The sequence below is a fragment of the Hypanus sabinus genome, chromosome X1 (genome assembly GCF_030144855.1).
Source record: "Hypanus sabinus isolate sHypSab1 chromosome X1, sHypSab1.hap1, whole genome shotgun sequence".
Classification (NCBI taxonomy): Eukaryota; Metazoa; Chordata; class Chondrichthyes; order Myliobatiformes; family Dasyatidae; genus Hypanus; species Hypanus sabinus.
In genome coordinates, this window is record NC_082738.1 from 35,340,351 (window position 1) to 35,364,204 (window position 23,854).

Sequence of the window (23,854 nt, forward strand, 5' to 3'; positions counted from 1 at the left end):
ATCTGAAATGTTAACCTTATTTCTCCTTCCACAGCTGCTATCCAACCTGCTGACTGTTTCCAGTATTTGCACTCTTCCCCCCCCCCCACCACCCCTTTCTCACAGTGATTCTAATCAGGGAGTTTCAGGATTTAGACCCAGCTACGTAGGAACTGTGATACATGTCCAAGTTGGGCTGGTATACCACTTAGAGCACATTCTGTGCCCAGTGCTACCCACACAAATACTTAATTTGCCCTCAATTTTGCACCCAGATTAGCTGGAGGTCTGATGGATTATGCAGACCTACATGGCATCAAGGTCCAAACACATAGTAAATGCAAATACATAATAAAGACTGCTCCTCCACCCCCACCCCCCCAATGAGTTTTGGCAACAATGCCACAATGACCCACAGGAAAGGTTGGATTACAGAGCTAACTAACATGATTGGAAAATTCATGAGAGCATGGGTTGTTGAATTGCTCTCACTTGTACATGCATGGCTACTGTCAAACACTCGTTTGCTTAAAGCTTCACGATAAATTATAGCATTAGAAAGGGAGACTTGCATTTTGGCTGCACCTTCTATTTGCTCAGGAAGTGTAGCCAGTATTCTAAAATAGAACACAGTAAAGTCCCACAGACTGCAATGTAATAATGACTCCAGATCTGCTTTAATGAGTTGGGATAAATAGTGGTCCAAAAATTCACCATTCTTCAAAACAACATGACAGTTTATTCATACCTACCTGAGGTAGCAGGCAAAGTCTCGGTTTACATTTCCTTGGAAGGGCAGCACCTCCTCAATGGAATTGAACATTGCACAGTGATCAGCAACTAACATATTTCTGACCTTTCTAATGATGAACTTGAAGATGGCCAGTCTTGGAACATTGTCCTGAGGGGCTCCTGCACTGACGTCCTGGGGCTGAGATTACTGACAACTGCAACCACATTGTGCAAGGTATGACTTTAACCAATGGAGTGTTTTCTCCTTGGTACCCACTGGCTTGATGACTAAGCCAGTCATATTCACCTTTCCTCTAGAATCCAGGTGGTGATGAGGTTTGGGGCCAAATGTTCACTGGACAATATTAAATTCCATTTGCAACTCCTCAGTGAATGAACCAATCCATGCCTACATACAACAACCTAGACAACATTCAGACATGGGCTGATAAGTGGCAAGTGACATTTGATTATGAAAGTAACTACCCATCCTTGACATTGAATGGCATTGCCATTTTCGAGACCCCAACCATTAACATCCTGACCAGAAACTCAACCGATACAGCCACACACTGTGGCTACAAGAGTCAAACAGAAGCAAGTGACTCACTAATGGAATATTATATTATTCACTTGTCTGGATGAGGAAAGCTCCATCAGCAGATCTTAAAGAATTATTACACTTTTTAAAAGTTATTCAAGAAATTTTAGCTGATGGAAAAATACTATAGGAATCCTGACATGAGTCCATTTTACACATTGATGAACCTTGCCTTCTTTGAACACTAATACTGCTTTGTGTTGTAATGTTTCTTTAGTAAGCAAAGATGTAATCAGTGTTTACAAGATAATTTTGTGGCAATACTCTTAACTCCATTAACATGTCTTAATGATCATTTCAGTAATTCAGCTGATTTACAAATCTCCTCAGTTCCAAATCTAGCGTCATTTTGATATTTAAAGCGGCCACATTTTAAATTTGTTAAGTCAACAGCTGTTAGATAGAATTAATAGTTCAACAACATTGGATTGAGTTTTATCATTGATGATCACAAAGCCAGGTTGTGTACAATTTTAATCATACTCCTCACACAATTACTTGTTTTAAATACACTCAGCAAATTATAAGGAACCTTGAGCTCAGTGATAAGTTTTTTTTGTTTGCAGAATATATTGAATCTATGCACAGAGCTTTGTATTGATTTTGTCTTTTTGCCATATGGAATAGGCAGTCAGATCAAGCCAAGTGACACAGATTCCTGTGCAAATACTCTGTATTTTCTCCACATCCCAACTCATTTAATTGTTCCAACCTGGGCAGATTACCAGAGTAAAGCTTTCCACTTAGACTTTGTTTAACATGCAAACACAACTCATCAAAATCAATAGAGTCAGAGTCACCTAACACAGAAACAGGCCTCAATCCGCCATGTCCATGCCAAACATCAAGTTACTGCTGATACTGATTCAATTTACCTGCACTTAATTGACAGCGTTCTATGCCTTGGTGAAACAAGTCCTTGTCTATATACCTAGATGCTCTCTGTCTCTGGCTCTGCCACTGAGTTCCAGATTCCAACCACGCTCTGGGTGTAAAATAAACCTCCTCAAATCCTCACTAAGGCTCTTATCCTTTACTCTAAACCTATGCCCTCATATTGAGCATCAATGCTGTGGGGAAGTTTCCAACTATATACCATATTTTGTTTGTAAATTTTGTACACCTCTATCAAGTACCCTTTCAGCCTCCTATGCTCCAAGCAAAACTACCCAAATTATCCAGTCCCTCCTCATAGCTGAAATATTCTATCCCAGGCAACACCCTGATGAAACTCCTCTCCGATTCCATTTTTTTCAACCAAAATTGCACACTGTATGCCATCTGAACCTAACGAATGGTTTATAAAATTGTATCATGACCTTCCCGCTCTTATTTTGAAAATGACCCAAAGTTTATGTTGATAAACTAATTTTACTTAACATGAAAGGGTTGACTTAAATAAATGCACAAACCATGTCAGTCACTTTTTCAGTATACTTAATCCTTTGATGTATGGGGGCATGAATTTTGTTCCTATTCCAGAGTTTGCATTCTGCTGCATCTGTTTTCTGTAACAGCAAATTCAGAGTGATAATCCACTGCTGACACCTGCAAAACTCCCATTAATTATAATACACCCATTAACAAGCTTGATAATGAAGCAAGCTTCTTGAGAGGAATATTTCTCACAAGTGCTAATCGCTGAGATATTTTGCAGCATTGAGCCGAAATGAAGAAACATGGGAAAAAACTGCTATGAAACTAAGCCGGCAATCTTATCGCTCAGCTATTTAGTGCCAATAGTACCAACCATAAATAAGTGACTATTTAGCAAAACACTTCATAAACTAGCTCTTGCTCATTCAACAAGATCACGGATGATCTTCTAACTCATCTCTGTACTGCTCGTCTTACTTTAATTTGTCTATATTTGCAAAACATAGTTATTACTGGGCTAGTAATTTATACTTTGAGTAATATTCTTGAGATACAAGTTCAAATCCCAGCAGCACCTTTGGAAAGTAAATTCTGTTAATTAAATAAATTTTGAATTAAAAAGCAGGCATCAGTAAACTACCTGGCAATCATGGAACTCAACCTGCTTCACTAATGCACCTGAGGAAATATGCTATTCTTATCCTTTCTGGTCTGTCTGTGATTTCAGACCTACTTATCAAGGTAATTTATTTGTTACTCTTGAAATATCCCAGGAAGCCATTCAGTTCATGGGCAATAAACACCAGTCTTGAGCATTGCCCACACCCCACAAATAAATAGCAAAAAAAAATTGGTACAAAACTTTTCTAGCCCATATTAGTAATCTTTTGTGGTAATGATCAGGTATGAACAAAAGCAATATTGCATGATACAAATCATAACTGGAATTTTACCCTTGAAAACAAATGTGGAAACACAAATCTCAGGGTATGAGTCAGGGCAAGGGCTATAGAGTGCTTTGTAAACAAGATAAAGAACTTTAAAATAGAGGTATTGCTTAATCTGGAGCCAGTTTAGTTCAGCAAGCACGGGGGTAATGGGTAATGGGTGAGCATTAGTACACCGACAACAGAGTTTTGAATGACCTTACGTTTACAGAGAGTAAACTCTGGGTCAGAACACGGAGAACAGCCTTCTCACAAACAAGAGAAAATCTGCAGATGCTGGAAATTCAAGCAATACATATAAAATGCTAGAGGAACTCAGCAGGCCAGGCAGCATCTATGGAAAAAAAGAGTACAGTTGATGTTTCAATCCGAGAGCCTTCTGATACTTTGCAAGTGACCTTCCCTCATTTGTGAGGCTGTACAAAGTATTTCAAGTAGTGACAAGTCTTCCTGTAGACTGATTCACTAATTACTGCAAAATCAGCCAGTGAGAAATCCTAGTTCATTATTCTCCTATTATAACAGACAGAAACCAACCAGAGCATTAATGCATGAGAATGGCAAACTCAGCACTCTCCAGCAATCATCTGAATATTTAGCACCAGCGTTGCCCTCAATCACTAAATGATATCTGTTATCATATTAACAATGTGAGGACTCTAATGTCATGAACAATAGACTGACAAATATTAAGCTCACCAACATCCTGCAAAAGTTTTAATAGCTGTACCCAACACAGCTAGCCCAGATGTTAATTACTGTCATCATCTGTGTAGTTTACAGATACTTGTGGCACAGGAAGCCTTTCTGCTCACTGTATCTGTGCCAGCTGTTGTACATTTGGCTCCATTCCCTCTATTTCTGTTTCTCCATGGTGGTACTTTATAAATACATGAAATACTACAGTACAGAAACAAGCCCTTCAACCCATCTAGTCCCATCGACCTACACCAGGAGCATAGCCATCCGTACCACCCCCGTACATGTTCCTATCCAAATTTCTCTTAAATGTTGAAATTGAACCTACATCTACCACTTCTGCTGACAGCTCTTACCAGCCGAGTGAAGAAGTTTCCCCTCATGTTCCCCTTAAACATTTCACCTTTCACCCTTAACTCATGACTTCTAGTTCTAGTCCCACCCAACCTCAGTGGAAAAAGCCTGCTTGCATTTACCCTATCTACACCCCTCATAATTTTGCATACCTCTATCAAATCTCTTCTCAATCAAGGGAATAAAATCCTAACCTATTCAACTTTTCCATATAACCCAGATTCTCAAGTCCCGGCAACATCGTCATAAATTTTCTTTGCACTCTTTCAAGCATTGATATCTCTTCAGTAGGTAGGTGGCCAAAATTGCACACGTTACTCCAAATTAGGCCCCACCAATGTCTTACACAACTTCAACATCCCAATTCCAGTATTCAATACTTAGTGATTTATGAAGGCCAATGCACCAGAAACTCTCTTTCGACCCCATCTAACCATGATGTTACCTTCAACGAATTATAGACTTGCATTCCCAGAATCACTTTGTTCTACCACACTCCTCAGTGCCCTACCACTCACTGTACAAGACCTACCCTGGTTAGTCCTATTAAAGTGTAATACCTCACACTTGTCTGCATTAAATTCTGTCTGCCATTTTTCAGCCCATTTTCCCAGCTGGTCCAGATCCCTCTGCAAACTTTGATAGTCTTCCTCACTGTTCACTACACGCCCAATCTTGGTGTCATCTGAAAGTTTGCTGATCTGGTTAACAACATTATCACCCAGATCGTTGATATAGATGTCAAACAACAAGGTACCCACCACCAATCCCTGCAGCACACCACTAGTCACGGGCCTCCAGTCAGAGAAGCAACCATCTACTACCACTCACTGGCTTCACCCATTAAGCTAATGTTTAATCCAATTTACTGCATCATCCTATATGCAAGCAACTGAACCTTCTTAACCAATCTCCCATTCAGAACCTTAAAGTCCAAGTAGACAACATCCACTGTCTTGTCTTCAGCAACTTTCCTGGTACCTTCCTTGAAAAACTAAGACTGGTTAGACATGACCTAAAATGCACAAAGCCTTGTTGACTATCTCGTGTATCCAAATACTAATATATCTGGTCCCTTAGAATACCTTTCAATAACACAACCGCTACTGATGTTAGACTCACCGGCCTATAATTTCCCGGCTTATTCGTAGGGCCTTTCTTAAACAATGGAACAACATAAGCTATCTTCCAATCTCCTGCACCTCACAGTTGCTAAGGACTTAAATATCTCTGCTAGGGCCCTCGCAATTTCTGCACTAGTGTCCCACAGGGTCCAAGGGAACATCTTGTCGGGCACTGGGGATTTATCCACCCTATTTTGCCTCAAGACAGCAAACACCTTCTCTGTAATCTGTATACAGTCCATGACCTCACTGCTGCTTTGTCTTACTTCTATATGCTCTGCATCCACCTCCTGGGTAAATACAGATGCAAAATATCCCTTTCAGATCTCCTCCATCTCTCTCGGCTTCATGCATAGATCTTCAAGAGGACCAATTTTGTCCCTTGCTATCCTTTTGCTCTTAATATAATCTCAACATTCAAAGTAAATATATGTCATATACAACCCTGAGATTCATTTTCTTGTGGGCAATCACAGGAAATACAAGAAACAATAGAAGCAATGAAAGATCGCACCCAACAGGATGGACAGCAACCAATGTGCCATAAAAAACACAACAAACTGTGCAAATACAAAAAAAAGAGGAAAGAAATGAAATAATAATAAATAAGCAATAAATATCAAGAACATGAGATGAAGAGTCCTTGAAAGTGAGTCCTAAAGTGAATCTGTAGGGCCCTTGTAAAAGCCCTTCTTCACCTTGTCTGCTAGAGCAACATCATGTCTTCTTTTAGCCCTCCTGACTTTCTTCTCAAGTGTTGTCTTGCATTGCTATACTTCTCAAGTGCCTCATTTGTTCCTACCTGCCTATATTTGCTATGCACCTCTTCCTCCTTAACCAGGGCATTAATATCTCTCTAAAATCAGTGTTCTTAAACCTGTTATCCTTGCCTTTTACCCTGACAGGAATATACAAACTCCGTACTTTCAAAAGGCCTCCCATTTACCAAGTACACCTGTGTCAAAAAACAATCTGTCTAATCCACACTTGCCAGATCATTTCTGAGACCATTAAAATTGACCTATCTTCCATTTAAAACCTCAACTAGAGGACCAGACCTATCTTTCTCTGTACTCTCCTTCAAATGAATGGAATTATGATCATGAGATGCAAAGTGTTCCCCTTTTGTCACCTGCCCTGTCTTATTCTCTAATATGAGATCTCGTATTGCACTCTCTCTTGTTGGGACTTCTATGCACTGATGAAGGAAACTTTCCTGACCACATTTGACAAACTCTTTCCCAGTCAATATGTGGAAAGTTAAAATCACCTATCACAACCTTATGTTTCTTACAACAGTCTGCGATCTCTGTACAAATTTGCTCCTCTAAATCCCATGGACTGTTAGTTGCTATATAATATAATCCCATTAACGTGGTCATACCTTTCTTATTCCTCAGTTCTACTCATAAAGCCTCAGTAGATGAGCTCTCCAGTCTGGCCTGACTGAGCACTGCCGCACATTTTTCTTGACTCTACCACTCTATCACTTCTAAAACAATGAAGCAATGAGCTGCCAGTCCTGTCTCTCCTGCAGCCAAGTTTCACTAATGGCTACAATGTCATAATTCCACATGCTGATCCATGCCCTAAGCTTATAAGCCTTTCTTACAATACTCCTTACATTTAAATATACACAACTTGGAATGTTAGTCCCACCATGCTCAATCTTCTGATTTCTGACTTTGTACGTAGGCTTACTATCGTCAATAAACACTGGAGGAATTCAGCAGGTCAGGCAGCATCTATGGAAACAAATAAGCAGTCAATGTTTTGGGCCGAGACCCCTTCTTCAGGACTGTAAACGAAGATGGGAAATGCAATAAAAAGGTGGGGGGGGGGGGTGCAGAAGGAGGACTAGCCGAAAGGTAATAGGTGAAGCCAGGTGGATGGGAAAGGTAAATGGCTGGAGAAAAAGGAATCTGATAGGAAAGGAGAGTAGACCATGGGAGAAAGGGAAGGAGGGGGGCACCAGTGGGAGGTGATAGGCAGGCAAGGAGAGAAGCCAGAGTGGAGAAAAAAAGAGGGAAGGGGGAGGGTAAAAATTACCGGAAAGAGAAATCGATGTTCGTGCCATTAGGTTGGAAACTACCTTGACAGAATATGACGTGTTGCTCCTCCACCCTGAGAGCGGCCTCAGTGACAAAAGAGGAGACCATTATCAGACATGTCAGAATGGGAATGGGATAAAAGTTAAAATGGTTCATCACCAGGCAAAAAAAATCATGAGGGTATTACTTTACAGCTTGAGTAATGCTTAGTGTCCGGATAGGCTTGGACTTCTTCCTCTAGAGCATAGGAATTGAGGGGTGAACTTAGAGAGGTATATAACTCATGAAGGGCGCAAGCAAGGTGGCTTGCCACAGTCTGTTTCCCCAGGCAAATCAAAAACTAGAGGATGTAGATACAAAATGAGAGGGGAAAGATTATAAAGGGATCCAAGGGGCAATTTTTCCAGAAGAGGGTGATGGGCATGTAGAATGAGATGCTAGAGGAAGTTGTAGAGGTGGGTACAATTACAATTTTCAAAATACATTTGGACAGGTACAGTATATGGACTGGAAAGGTTTAGAGGGATATCAGTCAAATGCAGGCAACTGAAACTAGCTTGGAGACATCATGATTGGCATGGATAAATTGAGCCAAAGGACCTGTTTCCAATGATGTGCAAGTCTATGACTCGAGTTCTGTGTAGGCATGCCTGAGACTAGACTTCTGAAACACACTATTCTGACCTCTGTCACAACAAGAATACCTGGTGTACAGAAGAAAGGGTTCAAGGATGATCGTTGAGAAAGTGCAATATCCTCACCAACTCCTGAGAATCTCTGACTCACAACTGCTCATGATGGAAGAGGAGAATGCAAGTTGAAGAACCAGATCTATGTATTGGAAGCCCAGTGGAAGGATTGCACATTTCTCAAACCACCCACTAATGATGTCAAGTACCTCTAGTCCATCATTATTACAACTATTATACACACTTCAACTCTGCCCATATAGAGGGCGACCGAGCATCATCCTCAAATATAGCTGTCTGGAGAAATGTCTCCAGCTTACATTTGTCCTCCAATGCCATGCAAGCAGTGATACTAAGCAACAAAACCACACTAGATGATATCTCAGTACAGAACAAGATCAAATAAGGCAGTTGGGGCTCATCAACCATGGTTGGCAGCTCACCTAGGAGATGGAAAACTCTGATCTCAAATCTCCAGCAACTGCATCTTTTCCAGCATCTGCAGATTTCCTTGTGTTTGCTATCTCAAATCTCCACCGCCTTGCAGTTATACTCACTCATGAGGAAGGCTTTGGGAGCAACTCTGGGGACAAAGTCTGGAGCTGGAGTCCCTAAGGCAGTCCTACATTGAGTACAACAGTGACTGGCAAATTCTACAATGTCGCTGCTGCCAAACTGTATCGGTCTCAGCCATTCCTTTGGATTCATCAGCTGTGTGGAGAGGGGGGTGGGGGTCTACTACATGGACAACAGCTTGCTCTCCACGTTGTACTACCCTGGCTTGCTTATCATATAGGCAGCTGGGACCTAACACCACAGTCAACCCCAACCCATGGAGGGCCTCACCAAGGCTGTATTTTTGCCTCAATCTTCCTCACTATAGTGCTGCATTTCACATTCAACAAGCTTTTCAGTAGAGATAATTTTCAGAACCATTATCAGCTCCACTTCAGAACCCCATTTTCAGTAATTGAGCTGCAGTATACAGATCATGCACACTTAAACGCATACTCAGGGACTGGGCTCCAAGTTGACTTGATCATTACAGCATACAAGTGTGTGGGGCTTCCACTGAAAATCTGTAGCAACCTGCCCTGTTGCACCACATTGCCCTCTGATAATAAAGCTGCATAACAAGGCCATTTCCTGTGTCTTGGAAACCATCTTTCAAAAGGCCGATATCAATAATGAAAAGTATCACTGAAGATACTATCCACCCTGCAAAAACTAGCTTTTCTGAAAGCTCCCTTCTGGAAAGCACTATAGGGTATTAAAACAAAAACCACGCCATCTTAAAGGTTTCTTCCTCCAGACAGTTGATCTGATCATTCAAGTTAACCCACTCCCCCCCGACCTCCACCATCTATAACCCCAATCATTGCACTGAAAGCATTTTAAACCACTTTTAAAGCATTTTAAACTACTGCTTATATTGTAAATATGCTGGTATTTATGTACTTATGCACATTTTATTCCCTATTTAATTCTTTATAATTGTTGAATGGTGTTGTTTGCAGCAAATTCCTAATACATGTACATCAAGTTGATCCTTGATAATCTATGCAGGCCATTTTGTGTCATCTGAGGAAAAAGGGTGTTGCAGATTAAGACCTCAAACCCAGTAATTGACTCATGGCCTACTGGACAGCAGTGATCCCTGCACTCCTATATGCTACTGAGACCTGGAATCTCCTTGAAGCACTGGAGAGAGATCACCAACAATATCATTATGAAATCCTCCAAACCCAGTGGCAGGAGAAGCAAGCCATCATTAGCATCTTCTCCCAGGCTAACAGCCCAGTCCTAAGGCCTTAATTACAGTCACCCAGCTCCTTTAGGCAGATCCCAGCACTTGCATGGCCAACATCAGACTCCCAAAAAAGAATCTAGTACATTCCTGGCATATATGATGAATAATCTCCCCTCGGGCTTCCAGCCGGGTACAGGTATCGACTATAACCAATGTTTCAAAGACAAACTCTGTCATCTTCTTCATCCCCAAAGATGGCACAGTTTGTCATCAAAATGCTGGTTATAATTGATTCCTGTACCCAGCTGGAAGCCCAAGAAGAGTTTATTCATCAGACTCCCAAAGTTTATATCCTATTCAAAGTTCCATCATAACATAAGATTAGCAGATGCATAGAAGAAAAAATGAAGATAATCTCAAACCTTCAAAGTATAACATCACCAGACTTTTGGAAACAACTGGCCACTCAAACTGGAGGAACAGAATTGCAGGTGACACCGAGACACATGAAAGCAGTGTGTAAATGGCATAAGGAATGCACCACCCCCACAAACAACCCAATTGACCACCTCTCCTGCAGCAATGTCTGTGGACCCCACATCAATCACCTCAGAAGTGGAAACAAGTCATCCTTGAGTCCGACAGTATCTATGAAGAAAGTATTGCTGGAAATTCAAACACTTCTACTGACTTAAATTTTCATTTAAGCCTGATGCATAGCAAACAGTAACTGCACATATTCCAATTTCTTGAGAAGTGCTCGTTATCTCTTGTGGTATTGCTCACATGATATACTGTTATTGAAAGAGTGAAAAACATAAAATTATTCTGCTGTGAAAATGCAGCAATATTCTTTAAGGTTCATCCAATGGTTCAGTAAAAAGAGTTTTTGGTCATTCATAGTGCAATTATTGTTCAAAAATTGTGTAGTTATGATCTTTTCATACAAGGCCAGGCTAATTGTAATAAAGGGAGAGAAACTTGCATTTCACAAATTGAAATATTTTACTGAAGACACACAAGCTATGAACAGAAACTTGCAGTTTTTAAATTCTGAATGCAATTTCATAAATATCCTTATTCCACCCAAAATGACAGGAGCTTCCTAGCTTGAAAATGCAGGCAAAAGTAAACAAAATGGGAGAATAGTGTCTGCTTACTCAGAACAAAATACAGATATCCCTTCTTAAACTCTTCATTTGTTAAGATGCAAGAACAAGTCTACAAAACACTCTTTACAACCAAAAAGAACCCTTAGCCAATTAACATATTCTAGGTCAAAAGTTTGAAAGGCTTTATACATTTCTGTTCTTTACAACCTTAACTCACATGATGACCTTTCAGTTAATTATTGTCTTCTTCTAAGCCTTGTGCTATAATTTCTGACCCACCTGTTGGAAAACAGCAATTTTGATTTAAATGGTTAAAAATTTGCTATCTAGAACAGAACAATAAACTTGATCTATGACTGCTGTCAAAGTATGCATGAGCCGGTTGAAACTGGTCCATTATCAAAGTCTACCAGAAACAATGCAGGTTCATAGGTTTTAAATGATTAGATTAGCAAAGATGTTGCAATGAACCTGAAGCCTACTGTGGGAAAGCTCTAACATCAGCATAGGCACTGAAACACTTTGGTAGTGGAACCAACTTTCTCAAAACCAGCAGGACAGATGGGAATATGAATAAAAAGATGAAGAAAATTTTGACTTTGATTAAGATCCAAGGTTATACCTGCCATATAAATAATCATGACAACTTCGGTTTTGAAGGTAGCTCACTTAATCTGAAGTATTTTCTATGCTGCAAAGTCAATCTATGTACCCCAAAGTCCCAGGAAAAGAAAAGTAAACGGATAAACAGTTGGTCTACTACTGGTGGCAAACGTAGAGGGAGGAAATTTGGCCAGCCCAGTGGCATATTGCTCCTTTGGTGCCAAATGATTTTTATTTGAACAAAAAAAGTTCTCACCTTTGAAACCTCCAACAATGCATCACTCCCTCAGTTCCACACCAGACAGCCAGCCAAATTTCACATTTCTGAAGTAGGATTGGAATCCATACCCTTCTGACTTGGCAAATCATGTAAACCGAAGGTGGATTGCACTCAGGACAGTTATACCAGAAGTTCAAAGTAATTTAGGACAGTAACATAGCATTGATAAATTCCCTAAGGTGTCAAGAGAAAAAGTTGCCATTTTCTTTTTTTTAATGATCGCAGGATGCTTTAAAGCTTCTAAATTATTTCTGAAGTGCAATTGCTGTTGCAATTCAAGTAGCAGTGATGGAATGTACAGGTATAAACGAATGTCTCAGAATCAACAAGTTATCACACCAATCTCACAGCAACAATACAAACATGCTAGAATAAACAACAGACACGGTGATAACTTGTAGGAAATCACACTGAATAGTTTGCATCACATCAGGTAATTAAGTATTCCTTATTTTTTGGGAATCTTTGGGAAAAATAGAACATCTCAAAAATGATATATAATGAAACTGATTTTCAATGCTTCCACTGTTGGCACACTGAAATACCTACCCACGTGTGAATATAATTATCAACTTTTTCCATGCTAGATTTCTTTTATCTGGTTTTGTAATTAAAAAACATGAAATGCAACACTCTTTAATGTAGCATCTCTGATTTATGTGGCTAAAAGAAAGGACACTAAGCGTGTTCCAACCGAGCAGTGTGCCTTTCAACAGTCACTTTCTTTGTAAAATCAAGGCAAGGTGTGCTCTTCTCATGACTTTTCCCCTTCAGTTTTTATGTTCGGGTTTTTCCCCTCAATTCGTCGGAACACTGCAGTAAAATTCTGTCCACCACTTCTTAATACTTTTTTGCCTTCTTCTGTACATACACCCAGACGATCGACAATGACATCATCCTTCTAGATTAAACAAAACAAGACAGGCTTCAGAAAAGTAGCCTCCATTGCTGCCATAGTCAGTCTCCAACTATGAACAAAGGGGGAAAAAGAATGGGAAACTAGATAGCACAATAACATTACACAGGGATAACTAAAAAAAAAACACCTTGCCTCAAAACACAGCAAAGCGCCACAAAGTGCAACAAATATGATGTAACAGGAAGAAAGGGAAGAGAGGAGATAATCTGAGAAGATTCTACTGTATACAAAGCATGCTAACAAAGCCATGGCCAACCTTTCGATTTGACTTTTGCAAATCGTACTCATGCAAGATTCCCAATAGTTCACAGTCAAGTCTCCATAATTTTATTGCTTTTAGGAAATAATTCTAAGTCAGTATAAAACTTAAGTTGATTTTATATCCACTCAAAATGTGGACTCCTTTGCAAATGTATGTTTCTGTGAACAAAGGCAAGATAGCAACTGTTGGCCTAATTAGCTGAGAGTCCCAAAGCTGAGAAGGGAAAAAAATTCATTTCTCAGATTCTTGTAATGATTGATTGGGCAGGAACAGGATGGGGTTAGCAAGGCTAAATAAGCTGTACAACTTCAGTTTAGCTTCTATTAAAGCACCAGTGACACAAAAGGAATTGCAGCCTTGCAAAGTTGTCATAAAAAGTGGAAGATATTTGTAAAAACAACTGAAGCACAAAGCATTATTAATATATATTACGCTTTCAAGATACACCCAAGACAAAAGACAGTTTTGACTTCGTAGTAAATTTGTGTGTAATTCTCACCAGATCCTCCAGCTGTACTCTTTCAAACAAGGGGTGCTCAGTGAAGTGTTTGACCATCCACTCATGCACTTCCTGCACATCAGTAATGGTATAAACTAAACCCTAATGTGGAAAAATGCAGATAAATAGTTACATAAAATCATAAGAGAAAAATATTAAATGTGCCCTTGTGACACTGCTACTTAGCAAAACATTTGTTGATATATGTATTTTTTTAAAAACATTTAATCATTTTAAAATGTTTACATTTTTCTTTAAATGTTGACTTTAGATTTCTAATTCCTGTACCAATACTGTAAATCAGTAGGCCCTGAATTGAGGAACATGCAGACACAAACCCCAATTCAGACCAGACTAACTTGCAATTTACAAAAATCTCAAAAAATTCTCCTAAGATGCAGACAGCATTATCAAGGAAAATGTTGACACCAGAGTTATGAATTATCCAATTTCCTCCTACATTACAAAGACATTGGTTAGGGTTAGTAAGTCATCGGCATGCTATGTTTCACTGGAAGAATGCAAGACTTGCTCAAAGTCACAGTAAATTTATTATCAAAGTGCAAAGATGTTAACATATACTACCCCAAGATTAATTTCCTTGCAGGTATTCACAGTAGAAGAAATACAATAGGATTAATAAAAGACTGCCCCAATAGGACAGACAACAGTTAATGTGCAAAAAACTGTGCAAATACAAAATGAGATGGAAAAAAATGTAATAAATATTGAGATAGCAAATATGATGGATATGATAGCCATGATGGAACCAGTCTATACTCTCTACTTCACATCTACAGAAAGTTGTCAAAGTTTTAGATGACATACTGAGTCTTCACAAACGTCTAAAAAAGTAGAAAATCCTTGTATATGCACTTACATGCTGGGCCCAGAAAAGATCCTCTGAAATGATAACATTGAGGAATTTAAAGTTGCTGACCCTCCCCCCCCCCCCAAACTCCAATTTCCCCCCAATCAGGACACTCTCATGGAATTCTGGTTTCCTCCTCCTGAAGTCAATAATTAGCTCCTTGGTCTTGCTGACATTTGAGTGAGAGGTTGTTGCTGTGGCACCACTCAGCCTTATTTTCAATCTCTCTTCTATACACTAATTCGGCCTACAACAGTGGTGTCGTGAGCAAACCTGAATATGACTTTGGAGCTGTGCTTAGCCTCACAGTCATAGGTATAAAGCAAGTACAGCAGGGGTCCAAGCACACAGCCTTGTGCTGCACCTGTGCTGATGGAGATTGTGGAGGAGATGTTGTTGCCAATCCAAATAGACTGGGTTCTGCAAGTGAGGAAATCAAGGATCTAATTGCAGAAGGAGTTACTGAGGCCTAGGGCTTAAAGCTTATTTTAAGGGATGACAGTATTGAATGAGGAGCTGTAGTCAATGAAGAGCATCCTGATGTATGCATCTTCGCTGCCCAGGTGTTCTAGGGTTGAGTGAAGAGCCAATGAAAAGGCATCGGCTGTTGACCTGTTGTGATGGTAGGCAAATTGTCACTTGCAGGCTCCAGCACTTCCTCAGACTGTGTTGGTTGTTGAGGCAAATGATGTGTTTCACTCTATGTTTAGACATACAAATAAAGCTGATCTATTAGGTCAGATGGCAAGCCCTTACAAAGAGAGGAAAGAGGGGTAGAAAGGTTTAAGGGAGGGAATTCCAGAACTTGATGCTCAGGCAGTTTAAGACATGTATGGAGTGATTAAAAGCAGGGGATGCTCACATGGAAGTATTAGAAGATATCTTAAAGAAAAATAAGGTGGCAGCAAAGAGAGAGCTCAGAAACTACATGTGAGCTTGCTTGAGCATTTAATAAATGCATGCGGTTTGCTTCAGCCAAAACCTAAATTCTATATTTGTTACCCTTCGTTAAGAAAGAATATATTGACTTTGGAGACAGTCCAAAAAATATTCAGTAGGCCAATTCCTGGGAGGAAAGGGCTGTCCTATTTAAGAGCAGCTAAAGAAATTAGATCTATATTATTTGGAGTTCAGAAAAATAAGTGATCCTATTGCAACATATGATTCTGAGGAGACATGACTGGTTAGCTATTAAGATGATTCAATTCGTGGGAAAGTGTTTGACTGTTTAGCTATTAAGATGATTCAATTAGTGGGAAAGTGTTGAATGAATGGACATAGTCACAATGGAGTGGCCATTTAAAACTGAAGTGTGTTGGCACTTGCTCTCGTAGGGGTAGGGGATCTCTGGAGGCTGGATCTTTTTTTTAAAGTACATACTTTTTGTAAAAAATATGTAATTAAAGGCTATGGGGATCTGGCACAGGAGAAATTAGGCCTGGGGTAGATTAGCCCCGATCGTATTGAATGGGGGGGGGGGGGGGGGCAGGGGAGAGAGGCTGGCTGCCTACTCCCACTCCTATTTTCTTATATTTTGATGAAGAGACTGACTATTGCAGGCTTCGCAATACTGTTACTAAGATTAAAAAATTCTATGCACCCAATTTTATTTGAACTTTTCCCGAGAATGAAGCCTGCTAGAATATGCCTTCCAAATACATATGGAAAGAAAGGGCTCTTACCCCCACACGCAGAACATAGGCGTACTCAGCCAGCAAAGTTGAGCTAATAATTCGCCATTTGTGTTTTGTCTTCTTAAAATGTGGATCCGGAAAAAGAAAGAACATCTTGCTCAGCTGTAAATAGAAACAAAGCCCTTTAAACTGAAAGCAATATACTTCCTAGAAAGTGAAGCTAGACAAATTTTAAACAATGTAGGAAACAGCCATAGATCATTCAGCCTCCCAACCCTACTCTACTATTCAACAGGATCACCATTGCTTTCTTGTGCACTTTTCTGCTCATTTCTAACACCCTTTTACTCCAATGTCCAAAAACATCTATTCTCAGCCTTAAATATGTTAAATATAGATTTTTGAACAATCGATGAACCTATAAACACGTGAACCTCATCATTCCTTTTTTTCTGCATTATTTCTATTTGTAATTTATAGATTTTTTACATCCTTGCACCATACTGCTGCAGCAAAACAACAAATTTCACACCATATGTCGATTAAATAAATCTGATTCAGATTCAATGGCTAACCATTCATGACCCTTTTTATTAGAGTATTCAGTCAATGATTAAACAAGCAAATGGTTTCTGTAGTTCAAAAAGTTAAACTTCGTGGGACAAGAGCATCACTAACAACAGCAACATTTAATGCCTAGTCCTTAACTTCCCCCAAACGGAGTTATTTGATTGCCTAATTGCCTAATGGAGTCAAGGGATATGGGAGAAGGCAGGAATGGATTACTCATGGTGGATGATCAACCATGATCACACTGAATGGTAGTGCTGGCTCGAAGGGCCAATTGGCGTACTCCTGCACCTATTGTCTATAATTCAGAGGGTAACCGAGAGTCACGTATACAACATATGGTATATTTCCTTCCCCAAAAGACAGGGCTGAACCACAGTGCTCTATTGTTGTTACACAGGCCAGGATTCATGATTCAAACCAACAACAGTAATGAGGGAGAGCGAAACAAGAAAGCCACCTGTCTCAAAAAAAACATTAAATCAAGATCCTTCCTACCTTCTTGGGCGGATGCAAAAACAAAAATCACACAGCTGCTCATTTCAATTCCAGATTGAATACAATTTAAACATTTATCTGCTCTAGTGGAATTTTAACTTGTGTTTGGAACATTGGTTGAAGTTTCTGAATTACATAATTCTGAAGTTTCGAGTTACATAACCAAAATTGGCTACTGAACGAGCTAAGCACCATACCTGTCCTTTGTTGAAGAAGTTTGGTAAGTACTTCATTGCGTTGCTTCTTATGCAAGCGATGTTCTGGTATTTTCCAGGGTTTGATGCTCTTAGGGATTTGATCCGATCTATCACATAGTCAGATACCTTCACTCTGATTTCTAGCCCCAGAATTAGTGAATTGGGAAAGAGAGGAGATAGCTCCACTGTAAAAAAAAACAAATTTTCCTCATTATTGTTGATCCTGATGTTGGTACTGAATTTCCTGGAATGATGGAGATTTGACAGACACCAATTTAAACCAATCCTGCCCATATTCTACCTCTTCCTCCATGTGGTACAAGTGAAGCATAGAAAATCACTGCTGTAAATCTCTATAGAGGTAAATTGGCTTAAAGAGGCACCAGAAGATTCTCATGAAAGCATAACAGAAGACCTAACTAAAGAAAGCTACAGAGTGATAGCTGTGGTTTGGGCACATAATCCAGATGAAGCAAGTGCTCCACCGGCAGAGATGCAGGTTATAATCAATCATCCACTGTGCCTCCAGACATGGATATTTCGACAATTCATCAACACAAAATAACCCACCTTTGGGGATACATAATTCTGATTTTTGGAATGGTTCAGTCAGGTAATGCAGCAGTGCCCTCCAATTATTCCACATCAATTTATTAATAAGAATATCAGAAGGGCTCAGCAACACCCTCCTTGTTAATCAGGATAGATCAACTGGGCTGGGATTGTTTTTGTTGGAACAGAGATGGCAGAGGGGAAATTTATTGTTGTCTGTAAAATTAAAAGACTTGAATGTAAAGTGCATAGGAAAGGTCAAATTCCCCTACCAGAGAGCTCAACACCAGTGCCCGATTGACACATCTGGGAAAAAAGGCTCAGAAGTGTTGAGGGCAATAGAGAGTAAGGGTTTGGAGCTTGTTGCCTGAAAAGGTGGTGGAAGTAGAGACCCACATCATGTGGGTGAACACATGATGTAATACAGGCTATCTCCTTATCTGGAGACAGGCTGCAACTGGAATCCTCTGGTACGACATTGGTTTCTAACAAATTACTAAATATTTCTAGCGATGTCTCTAACATTTCTTCCTCAGATGTTTCTTTTCTATTTCTACTTGTCCTATGACCGTTGGCGTCACAGTAGCACCGCAGTTAGCATGACGCTTTACAGCGCCAGCAATCAAAATATTGAGTTCAATTCCTGCCACTGTCTGCAAGGAGTTTGTATGTTCTCCCTGTGGCTATGTGAGTTTCCTCCAAGTGTTCCAGGTTCCTCACACATTCCAGAAGGCTAGGGTGAGTATGTTTTGATGCTGGAAGCATGGCAACACATGTGGGCCAGCCCCAGCACAGCCTCAGACTGTGTTAACCACTGATGCAAAAACGATGCATTTCACTATATGTTGCGATGCAAGTGATACCTCCACTATCAAACTTTCTCCCCGCTTCTACCTACCTCAGACCTTGCTTTTCATTCTCTTCTCCCCTCCTCAGTTTTACTGCATCTTAATTGATATCTCTCTTAAAATGTAAAAGTTCTGATGAAAGGTCACCAAACTGCAATATTAATTTAGCCCCATAAAAGCTACGATTTCAGACCTTTCTGTGTTTTAACACTACTTGTTCACTATCTTCAATTTTAAAATGCTCTCCAGGGTTTTTCTGAAATTAACATAGACAAGGAGTTACTCACAAGGGAAAATGCAACTTTCAATACCTAGGCTTAGTGAAGTCTCGTGAAGCCACAGAACATTGGTCCAATAACACATACTTACCCAGCAGGCCTCCATAGCCACACCCTACGTCTGCAAATTCCACTTGAGATTTCAAATGATTATCGGTTACATCTTTGTCATCATCGTGATGATCCTTGTCAGAGAGTGGTTTGAAGTATTCAGGGTAGTACTGAGACCAATCCATCTCCTCAGGCCTAACAGGGCTGGAGACAAAATACAACAGAATTCACATCCACAATAAATGCATCTCCAGCATTCAAATGATCAATGTTTTATCCCCCGCCCCCAATCCCAGGTAATATAAAGAATAAAAGGGTAGATCCTCTTAGATACCAGCAGGGCAATCTATGTCTTCAGCTGCAGGAGACGGGTAGGATTTCTTTTTCGAATATTTCTCTTTGATGCTTACTGAGGAGAAAATTGTGGCTGCTCAAGGGATGGGGAAACTAGTGCAGATATTTTGGAGGACATTCGTATTACCAGGGAGGAGATATTTGCTGGCTTACAGTGCATTACTGTGAATAAATCCCCATGACAGGTGTAGACTATTTTCTGAACTGCTTCTATGTTTTATGGTTATAAGCAAGTGCAACCTTGGACTTTGAGGAGAGTAGAGAAGAAATTGTAGAGGCCCTTGCAGAAATACTTCCTTCACTGTTAGCCACTGGTGAAGCTCCCAAAGGCTGTAGGATGGCTAATGTTGTTCTGTAGTTTAAAAAGGAAAGTAAGAACAAGCTAGCAAATTACAGGCAGGTCAGCCTGACATCAGTAGTGGGGAAGTTACTGGAGGGAATTCTGAGGGACAGGAACCACTAGCATTTCAATAGACAGAATCTGATTCAGAGACATTAGCATGGCTTTCTGTGTGGAAAATCATGTTTGACAAACCTTTAATTTTCTGAAGAGGTAACCAAAAGGGTAGATAAGGGCAGGGCAGTGGATGTCATCTATTTAGGCTTTCGCAAGGCAGTTGACAGAAGTAACTCCACCATGGACGGTCCCAAGCCCGGCTGCATAAGGAGAAGGGATGGGCATGGGGCTAGCAACCCCATCCCATAAAAACCCAGAGCTACAGAAAGCTCCAAACACCCCATGCAAAGGCAGGCTACTGGCACCTTAAAACCAGTTGCTTCGGGCAGATGAGGCTCATTTGTCGTGGCTGGTAGCTCACCTAAGAGAAGGAAAACTCTGATCTCAAAACTCCACATCACACTGCCCAAACTGGCTTTTATATGACAGCTAGGTTGCAACATCCATGGTCAATTCCAATCAATAGAGGGCCTCCCAAATGCAAAAGGATTGATCAGTAAGCCTACAGATGACACAAAATAAGGCATTGTTGACTGTGAAGATTATTATAGATTACAGGGGGACCTTGATTAGTTAGGGAAGTGGGCTGCGGAGTGACAAATGGATTTCAATAGAGACCCTCAAGAGATTCTGTAGATGATGGAAACCCAGAGCTATACACACAAAACACAGGAAGATCTGAGCAGGTCGGGCAGCATTTATGGAGGGGAATAAGCAGTTGATGTTTCTGGCTGAGATTCTTCATCAGAATTGAAAAGGAAGGGGAAAGAAGCTAGTGGGGGAGGGGAAGGAGTAGAAGTTGGCAGGTGATAGGTGAGACCAGGTGAGGGAAAGGTGGGTGGGGAGAGGGATAATGAGGAAGCTTGGAGGTGACAGGTGGAAGAAGTAAAGGCCTGAAGGAGGAATCTGATACCATGGAAGAAAGGGAAGGAAGAGGGCACCAGAGGGAGGTGATGGACAGGAGAGAAGAGAAAGAGGAGTACCAGAATGGGGAATGGAAACTAGAGAAGGGGAGGGAGAGAAATTACCAGGAGTTAGAGAAATTGATGTTTATGCCATCAGATAAGTGTGAGATAATACATTTTGGAAAGTCAATGTAGGACTGATGCTGTGAATGGTAGGACACTAGTGAGTGTAATGGAACAGAGACATTTAGGAGTATAGCTTATTGAAAGTGCCATCACAAACAGACAGGGTGGTGAAAAACGTGTCTTTCACCATCTTCACAGGCCTTCATTAGTCAGGACATCATGTATAGGAACTGGGATATTATGTATCAGTTGTGGGGCCACATTTGGAGTGTTCTGTACAGTTTTGATTGCCCTGTAATAGGAAGGATGTGATTAAACTGGAAAAGTGCACAAAAGATTTACAAGGATGCTGCCAGGACTAGAAGGCCCGAGTTATCAGGAGATTTTGGCTTGACTGGGTCTTCATTCCCTGGTGTGTAAAAGAATAAGGGGTGACCTAATAGAATTTTATAAAACCATGAGGATGTTGTTGCCAGGTCTGAAGGACCAGAGTTATATATAAAGATTGAGTAGGTTAAAACTTTATTCCCTAGAACATAGAAGATTGAGGGGAGATTTGATTGAGGTATGCAAAATTATGAGAGGTATAGATCAGATAAACGCTAACAAGCTTTTCACACGAAGGTTGGGTAGGACTGCAACTAGAGGTCATGGGTTAAGGATGAAAGGTGAAAAGTTTAAGGGGTACATGAGGGGGAAACTTCTTCACTCAGTGTCATGAAAGTGTGGAACAAGCCACCAGCACAAGTGGTGCATGCAAGCTCAATTTCAATGTTTCGAAGGTTGGATAGGTACGTGGATGGCAGGGGTTATGGAGAGCAGGTTGTTGGGAGTAGGCAATTTAAATTCAGCACAGACTAGATGGGCTGAAGGACTTGTTTCTGTGCTTATTTTTCTATGAATCTATAAGAGATTTTGATAAGGTGGACGTTAACAATCTTTTCCCAGGCATACAGGCCAAAACTAGGGGGCATAGGCTTAGAGTGAGAGGGGAAATATTTAAAAGGAACCTGAGAGGCAACTTCTCCTTGCAGACGATGGGGGGTATAATGGAAAAAGCTGCCAGCCGAAGTGGTTGAGATATAATACTGTAATTTAAGAAGCATATGGGGGGGCGGGGTCAGAGGGATATGGGCCGAACGTAGTAAAATTGACTAAACATGAGAAATTCTGCAGATGCTGGAAATCCAAAACAACACACACATATTGCTGGGGGAACTCAACAGGTTAGGCAGCATCTATGGAAACAAATAAACAGCCGACGTTTCGGGCCGAGACCCTTCCTCGGGACTGAGAAGTGGGGAAGAAGATGCCAACACCGTGGTCGGTATGGACACTGTATTGCTCTATAACGCATCCCCTTTCTTTACCTTCATCCCACTTTTCTCTTTCGCCCCTCATCCCCGATCACTCTTTTACCACTACCGATATCATCATCTACGACTCACTATTCGAAGGCGTGATCCGCCATTGGATTGGAGTGAGCACGCTGCCGGTAGTAACGTTTCTGAGGAGCTGGCACCGCCATCCTCGCGATTCGACGAGAAGAAACAAACCCGAAAATTCAAATTGGGAAAAGTACTCGCACGGCGTCCACAGTCCGGCGCGTCCAAACTGCGTCATCAGTGCGCACCGAGAGTCCGCACGTGCGCCTCCTGAGAGCCTGCAGCGTCCAAAAGACATCATCGGTACGCGCTGAAGTGCGCCCATGCGCCTCCTATCAGTGCGAATCGGCTGTTGCTATGGAGATTTGAAAAAAAAACGCGAAGTCTGAATACGAGTTCGCATTGTGGCAAGACAACTATTGTCTTATAGCTAGAATGCTGAAAATGCTGGGAAACTGGAATAAAATCAGAAATGCTGGAACTTCTCATTCTGTCAGGCAGCATCTGTGGAGAGAGGAAAACAGTTAAAGATTCTTTAATGTCACTTAAGTTCAACGTTGCGCTCCTAAAATCGACTGGGTCTCCTTCACTGTTCCAATGAAGCTCAACTTAAGCTAAAAGGATAGCACCTTATCTTTTAAGTGGGCACATTACAGCCTGCAAGCTTCAATACTGAGTTCAACAATGTCACATAACCAGCATTTTTTTTGTAGAATCCTAGCTTTAAAGTATTATATTTAGATAACGATTCTTCCTCCGTTGGTACATTCTCCAAGCTTAATTTAACTTTCACCTTGGAGTATTGCCCTTTATTAATTTAACCACACTTGCCTTCCATCCTTGAACAGACCAGATGTGTGGTAGGGGCTGGAGAATATTCCAAACATTGGGAGGGGAGAGGGGAGAAGAAAAATGAGAAAATTAAAATTGAATTATTACTTAACTAGGAGAAAGCACTGAAAAGTTTAACATAGCATAAGGGTTCTCAGACCAATATGAACAGATAAAGCCAAGTCAAAGAATTGAGTCTTAAAAGGAGAGACAGGGGGAGGTCATGATTGGAATATTGCATTCCTCCTACATTTTCTACAATAATGCATGGCTATATTCCTACCTGTTTGGCAATGGGAAATGCAGGTCACAGCTTTTA

General features: G+C 40.6%; 1 protein-coding gene across 1 annotated transcript; it reads right to left on the reverse strand.

Annotated features, from left to right (window-relative positions):
- Positions 1-11,289: 11,289 nt before the first annotated feature.
- mettl1 (methyltransferase 1, tRNA methylguanosine) lies at positions 11,290-22,971 on the reverse strand. The gene is made up of 6 exons (XM_059956370.1): positions 22,768-22,971; positions 19,518-19,681; positions 17,749-17,933; positions 16,532-16,645; positions 13,979-14,080; positions 11,290-13,199 (listed from the first exon to the last, which is right to left on the reverse strand). The coding sequence occupies exons 1-6, from the start codon at positions 22,845-22,847 to the stop codon at positions 13,053-13,055; spliced, it is 792 nt and encodes a 263-aa protein (XP_059812353.1). The 5' UTR covers positions 22,848-22,971; the 3' UTR covers positions 11,290-13,052.
- Between the last annotated feature and the right edge of the window lie 883 nt (positions 22,972-23,854).